This window comes from Oncorhynchus keta, chromosome 30 (genome assembly GCF_023373465.1).
Source record: "Oncorhynchus keta strain PuntledgeMale-10-30-2019 chromosome 30, Oket_V2, whole genome shotgun sequence".
In the NCBI taxonomy this organism is placed as follows: Eukaryota; Metazoa; Chordata; class Actinopteri; order Salmoniformes; family Salmonidae; genus Oncorhynchus; species Oncorhynchus keta.
The window spans coordinates 45,802,927-45,810,421 of NC_068450.1; the positions used below are offsets into that span (position 1 = coordinate 45,802,927).

General features: G+C 38.6%; 1 protein-coding gene across 1 annotated transcript; it reads right to left on the reverse strand.

Moving 5' to 3' along the window:
- Positions 1–834: 834 nt before the first annotated feature.
- On the reverse strand, positions 835–5,568 carry LOC118363592 (tryptophan 2,3-dioxygenase A-like). Its single transcript, XM_035744597.2, has 12 exons — positions 5,406–5,568; positions 5,117–5,222; positions 4,845–4,935; positions 4,492–4,562; positions 3,828–3,955; positions 3,538–3,724; positions 3,304–3,411; positions 3,082–3,190; positions 2,922–2,979; positions 2,756–2,835; positions 2,127–2,217; positions 835–1,999 (listed from the first exon to the last, which is right to left on the reverse strand). Exons 1-12 carry the CDS (start codon positions 5,441–5,443, stop codon positions 1,846–1,848), a joined length of 1,221 nt encoding a protein of 406 aa, XP_035600490.1. The 5' UTR covers positions 5,444–5,568; the 3' UTR covers positions 835–1,845.
- Positions 5,569–7,495: the final 1,927 nt, after the last annotated feature.

Genomic DNA, 7,495 nt, shown 5'->3' on the forward strand with positions numbered 1-7,495 from the left:
TCAGTTGTTGAATTTTGTTATGTTCATACAAATATTTACACATGTTAAGTGTGCTGAAAATAAACGCAGTTGACAGTGAGAGGACGTTTCCTTTTTTTGCTGAGTTTACTTCCTGTTTCGTCTTCTGCAGTTGGAAAAACGGGGGAAGTCTCGCTCCAGTGTGGTCACTACTTATTTACTCCCAACATCAGGTTGTATAAACTCTACGGCTTTACGACACAAGCTTTTCTGTAGTAATCAGGTAGAGTTTTTACTATTTACTGCCAGCATCATATAGTAAATATCTACCTGATTACTATTGAAAAGCCTGTGTAGTGAAGCTGTAGTGTTTGGACTACTCATTTACTACCAACATCAAGTAGTAAAAATTTCCACCAGATTACTACTGGAAACACTGCCGTTTTCCTACTAAACACTACAAAACTCTACTTGTGTATCTTAGTGCGTAAACTACACATTCACTATACAATCCCTACAATAGTCACTACTGCACAAATCTAGGTTTTGTGTAGCAATTCCGTATGACTTTTTCATAAGGGGCAGTTCCTTCTCCTACACCACCAAAATAACTGCTATGCGGGTGTCGGCTAGTACGGATCTGATATAATCTAGCCCTTAGGTGACCTATGTGATTGTTTATGTATACTCTCCATTATTTTCTTCATTCCTCTCTTTAGGCATTGCAGAATGCGACTTCAATCTTCCTTTGAGCCATGGATGACATGTGTTATTTAAAGGGATCCATGTGTTCCGTATACTGCCAACTTCTCAATCAACCCTTCAAGGAACCCTTTAAGACAATTCCCATGGAGGTTAAAAAGAGAAATCCTCGCAAACTTTTCAATAACATATTTTTATTGAGACATACATTTTATATTCTTCTGTTACATAAATATATGATTTTTTTAGTCGTGATAATTTCTATGCTGATGTTATCACTCCATGTTGAATGAAGTCGACATATCATTACTCTAACATCACATAAACACCCAATGCACCAATATCGAAGTACTGTACAAAAACATAATACTACTCTAAAAAAAGATTAACAATATACTTCTTTAGGGTACACATTCAGAACTCAAGTACATGGAAGGGTTCATGATTATCATTCATTAGGCTATGTACAGGATTATATCACACCTTTTCATACTTTAAATACAGCACAATATTATATAAACAATATATACTATACCCTGAGTATACAGAACATTAAGAACACCTGTTTTTTCCATGATATAGACTGATCAGGTGAAAGCTATGATGCCTTATTGACGTCACCTGTTAAATCCACTTCAATCAGTGTAGATATAGGGGATGAGAAAATCATTTTTATGAGCTTTGAGATAATTGAGACATGGATTGTGTATGTGTGCAAGAAAAAATATTTAAGTGCCATCGGACTGGGTATGGTAGTAGGTACCAGGCACACCGGTTTGTGTCGAACTGCATCGCTGCTGTTTTTTTAATGCTCAACATTTTTGCTGAGTGTTTCAAGAATGGCCCACCACCCAAAGGAGGTTCAGCCAACTCGACACAACTGTGGGAAGTATTGGAGTCAACATGGGCCAGCATCCCCCTGTAGAACATTTTCAACACCTTGTGGTGTCCATGCACCAACAAATTGAGGCTGTTCTGTTCTGAGGGGGAGGAATGCCTTTGTGGTTATGATGATATACTATGTTACTTGTCGCTTTATTGGGTGTAGGTGAGACTTTACCAAGTCATAGCTAGCTTGTATGACACTCTAGATTATGTAGATGTTCCTTAGGTCTAAAGTGGCTTCCTCTCATTGGCACCTTTCCTCAGTCTTCACCGACCACTTTAGAAAGTTGCGACAGTCAGCTAGTCTGAATCCTCACTACTGCAGTAGGAGCTGTCACAGTACTCTGCGGTGAACAGGAAAGTGTGCTCATTGGGGTCTAGTTTAGGCACCCAATGCCGAGGTATCAAAAACATGGCCAGGTTGAAGAGATCCACAAAGACTTTGTAGCGATCACTGTGTTAGAGAGAAGAAAAACACCTACTTAGCTCATTCTTGAAGGGGTATATAATGATATGCTTGACAGTAACTCTTGGATGCAGTTTATTTCAATAGCCAATCATATATGACAGACATGACATACCTGACAGTAGAGCGCAGATAGTGGTAGCCAGATGAGCCTCCGGTGCCTGCTTTGCTGCCAATCATTCTGTGCACCATGCACACGTGGTTGTCTGAGATACATAAGATAAATATTGCACTTGTTAATATAACACCTCCAGGTTAATTGCCCTGGAACTGTGGTATTCAAACTTTTTCAGTGGGGACACCATTTTTTCCACCATAATTTATTGGGACCCCATTTTTTTCCCCCCCTAATAATTTCTCACAACCCCACCCCAAATCTAATGACAACCCTAAAATGGTTTACATGAACAAATAACCTTAATTTATTGCATTCTCATATCTTATCAAAAATTAAAAGAAACCAGTAAATGTATTTACTCAATCATTTTCAAATGATCTTTCTCAAAAACGTTTGTATAATGATCCCATACAATGATAATCTGTACTCTTAATTTTGTATTTTATTTTTCTCACCCCACTATTTCTCTTCCCCCCCCGACCCTGACTTTGAATACCACTGGTCTAAACAGTTCAAAGTATGTTTAGCATCTAGTAGAAAATACAGATGGTATAAGGGAAGCCTGTACATGCAGACACTGTTTGAATGAAATGTGACGAAGTAAACTGTGTTTTGGTGTTACTTACATCTCCATTTTGTCATGAGGGTATCAATGTCCATCAGGTTGGACAGGAGTTGGAAGGGAACCTGGAACCTGGGCTCCTCCCTAACAATCCACAATGTAGTAATTACATCTCAAATGGTGAACAGACACAAACCTGTCTAAAATAACTGTAAGAAAACCCTTATTACCTGTAGAAGTAGATCATCAGAGCTCCTTGGAGAGCTTTGTAGGAGATCCGTCTCTCACCTGATTAAACAACAGGAAGTGAGATGGTCCTGTAGTTTTTACAAATTATTGGGATTGAATTGTTGAGGCAGTTTGTGTTGGCGCTAGGTGCTAAACACTCACCTTTGCCCAACAGATGCTCATGTCTTTTGACATCAAACAGAGAAGTAAATAGCTCTTTTTGTTTCATCATCTCTTCCATCATCTCCTCCCGCTCTGTGTCTTGCATTTTCTGCCAAAGGACAAATATTGTAGTTTTTGGTCAGATTATTTTATCTGTAAGTAACCTAATGAGAAGCGATGTTGTGAGTTTTCGGTACTAGATTATTTTGAAACAGCCAATACCTCTATTTTATTTTTTTCAAGACTCAACCCTTCAAAGATGTTGGCTTCCAGTTTAACCCAAAAGTTAAACCCATCCTCTTCAAGACCTGGGGTCCTTTCCAGCCATTTCTGAATAGGACAACAAACAGTATTGCTCAATAGTGCTATAATATCAAGTGTGGGAAATAACATTACTAAGTATTTAAACGGGATCTATTTGAAAATGTTTCAGTATTTCTTTTACTTTTCACACACCTCCACCAATTTCAGCAGGCAAGGCTCCTTCTCAGATCTAAGCAGCATCTCACTCTCATGTCCTTTGAAGTTGTCCCTATAGTGGCGCCTGTTGTAGGGGACTCTCAGGTTGTCAAGGACACCAATCTTGTTCTCCAACAGACGGAACTGGAGACTTTGGAACCCGGAGGCAGGGGACAGGTACTCTCTACAACACACAAAAGTAATGTGTGTTAAATATGTAAAGAGGGTATCATTTTACAAGGTCAATAAAAGCTAAAAATTCTCCATGGGTTATCTATGGGGCTTACCTGAAGTCATAGAAGTCCAAGGCGGTCATTGTCTCGAGTACGGCAAACTGGTCGACCAGCAGCCTGAAGATCATAACAATCCTGTGTATGCGGGTGTTGACCTTCAGCATGTTGCGTTCATCGCGAACCTGGTGAAACATTACTATTAAAGATGAGCTCTAACTTTTTGGCCTCTAGGGGGCGCTCCTGATGCAAAAAGGGTCCCCGCAATTGGACTGCATTGGACAGAAAAAAAAGCCCACCTTTTCACACCCACAAACAAAGACTTAGGTCATTGACATTGTTTACATTTCATGGCTTAATGAGGTAAAAAAAATGGATTCATATTGTATTTTAAGCGTTTATTAATGATATGTTGGGGCTGCAGGTAGCCTCGTGGTTAAAGCATTGGGCCAGTCACCGCAATGTTGCTTGATCGAATCCTGAGCTGACAAGGTAAAAAAAAGTCTGTCGTTCTGCCCCTGAAAAGGCAGTTAACCGACTGTTCCCCAGTAGGCCGTCATTGTAACTAAGATTTTGTTCTTAACTAACTTGCCTAGTTAAATAAAGATTATATTTAGAAAAGAAAAACAATTTGCTGGGATTGAAATCAACAATTTTATAACAACTTTTATTACACAAAGAAAATGTTTGCCAGTGTACTCTTGCTTTCTAAGGTGCTTACATGTCCACTGATGAAAATCTCTCGCACTGAATCCAGTTCCCATAGAATCTGCTTGAACCAGAGTTCATAAGCTGAAATAAAATGATAAAAATGCAATGAATCATAATGTCCCACCTTTGCAATGCAATGAAATTGATCATTTGTTGATGGAAAGTTGATAGTGAATTGCTCTTCCAAGTCTTCCACAAGTAGGTGCAACTACAATTAAAGGTTAAACTCATCTCTTGAATTGACTGGATTTCAAATGGAACAGACCCCAATCCCTGTGATAAGGGATGCATGCATTCTATGATTACAATTCCATTATTGATTCACAAATCTTGATTATATTTGACCACAAACATATACTGTGCCTTGATGTGTGACAATGAAAAGATGCTCATCGTGGATTTTGTTCCCCTTCAGTTCACTCTGGAGAACTTGGGCGGTCACAACCTTATCAAGCTATAACGGAACACATTTTTTTCATTTAGTACTACAGCTAATCCATAATTAAAATTGTACTTAATTTCCATCCCTTATGTTGGCCATGCAGCTTCTATCCGCAGAAAAAAAAGATACCATGTCGAAAACCTCGTAAAAGACGAAGTTCGATTAAACTAGATGACGATGGTGAATGCTTTACCTGAAGGTAGTCACCATAGATGATGCCACCTTTGCTGGCCTTGTTGATTCCTTCTTGGGAGTCGTCTTCCTCTTCCTCTTCTAGATGCAGCTTGCTCTTGAATAGCCTTGGGAATGAAAAATACAAATGTAAATGGTATTGATTAGCAAATGTCATACAATTACTATTAATGATAATAAATATAACTATAGCATTCATTGATTGATTTAGAATCATTATAGGATGCCTTTGTTACAATTTCTTTTTGAATAAAAAAAACAGAATTTGAAACGCAATAATGAACACGTACAAGTGCCTTTTCTCGAAGTATGGACATCCACCACTCATGGTTACCCAAATGATCCAAAATAAAATAAAAAATGTTATCTTATTCCGTTGGTTTACTCAAACTCTGTGAGAACTCAAGAATTTATAGGCTCTATCAACATTCGGCCCACCTCCATTTGCGTCATTTGAACCGTTCTTGTTTGCCTTCTCTTAGGTGAAATCACTGGATGACCCATTCTAAATTGGCCCATTCCAAATTAAACAGACATTTTAGCAACATATGTTCGCAATCAACCACCACTTGCCTTTGTCAATAATGCGACTCCGTGAAGTCAATGGCAATGCCCACTTTAGGTATAACGCAGATGTTATTGAAGTAGATGTTATTGAATAGAGCCTTAACTATAATGAACTGCCACTTATTTGAGTATAACTGTGGCAATGGGCTACCAGGGAATCAGTGTTTCAATATTTGTAGTTCGGTTAATGTGTAACCAGAGCCGAAGACATCCTTTGAATTGCTGAAATGTCATAGTTGTTTTTATGTATTTGGTTTTCTGAGAACCTCATAGACACAACCTTGACATAGCTGTACTTTTGATCTACTATTCTGGGCCGTACATATTGTCCGTTGAAGGTCTTATTGGTGGTCCCTAGACATCGACAGTTGTTGCAGATATTCAGCACTGCTGTCCCCCCCACCCCCACCCTCCCTCCCCACATATTGTGGGTAAAGTGGAATTACAGTATAGGTAGGGTTAATATTAATTTATAAGGTACTTTCATACATTTCAGTAATTGCATCATTTACCACGGATGCAGCAAACCTCACAAGTGAGAACTCGTATAATAACTATAATTCAGTAGTGAGCCACAATACATTTGAGTTTGTTTATATGTCTATGTGATGTATAGAAATGTCAACATGTTACACAACTCACAAATCAAAATCGCTATAGGGCCTACTAGTGGTAATTACAGCAATGTGTACCTACACTTTAATTACTGTACACTCTGCCTGCCTATGCAACTCTAAAAAAATAAATAATGATAGGTATAACTGTAAATTGGGACCTGTATGTGCTGGCCTTATTATTTGCTTGGCCAGACCATGTGGTATAAAAGGAGCTTTGTCCTCACCATGGTCTAGAGGGGCGTTTAAAAAAAAAATGAATCCCATGTTAAGAGGACATGATGCCCGACGACATCAAAGCCTCCTTGACAGACAGGAGGACTGACATCTGAAGAAGAAAAAACACCACAGACCTGCTTTCTACTCGCTACAGCCTTTAGGGGGAGACAAAGCATGAAAGCACAAATCTGTCTAACAAAAAATGGATCATGGTAAAATACTAGGATCTCTTTTCAATCTGGATCTCTGAAGAGCTACAGATTGCACAATATTCATTTAAAAGGCACGTTTATACATTTCAGTGATTGCATCATTTACCGTGAATGCAGTCTTCAATACGGATTGAATAAAGCCCTACATAATCATACTACCTAATTAATATTTGTATAATATAAGGTAATTAATTTACCAATCCAGGCCATCAATAGAACAATTAACCCAGTTTCAGATGTAAGCCACAAATCATGCACTACAGTCACTCTAAGTTGGTGCGTAGTTGAAATTTAAAGGTAATGTTCCTGCGCTAGCAGATACTACAATCTAGGTAAACGCTGCATACTATATGTCCTCTCAATCAGAAATTACCTTCACATTTCTATCATGCAATCGGTCAAGCTTCAGCGATACAGATTGAATACAGCCCTATAAATCTCGCAGAGATCATTAGCTATCGCCCCAGTTGCTTTGTACAACCCCATTGAGCCAAGTCCTGGAGGTCCTCAGACGATTAGAGACATGACGACATGTCTGGGGGTTCTCCAACCAAAATGTTGGCCTCGCACACTAGCAGTGAACATTTTGCAGAAACACAACCCTATTTTACACATCTTACTGCTTTCCTCCATGCGCTGTGCTCTCCTGATGCCAAATAATCAACACTTTTTAATATGAATTCAATGGATTGTGGTCAGTAAATCCATGGAATATGATGTTATTTATACACAAATCTATTAGCAAGTATAAATTACAAATGCATAACT

What these genes read in the sequence shown, in the direction of transcription:
- LOC118363592 (XM_035744597.2), bottom strand. Translation starts at nt 5,443, where the DNA reads ATGAGTGGTGGATGTCCATACTTCGAGAAAAGGCACTT. An exon ending in GCCTGCTGAAATTGGTGGAG is followed by an intron (nt 3,412 to 3,537) that starts GTGTGTGAAAAG and finishes TGTCCTATTCAG; the next exon opens with AAATGGCTGGAAAGGACCCC. An exon ending in TATCTGCGCTCTACTGTCAG is followed by an intron (nt 2,000 to 2,126) that starts GTATGTCATGTC and finishes TCTCTAACACAG; the next exon opens with TGATCGCTACAAAGTCTTTG.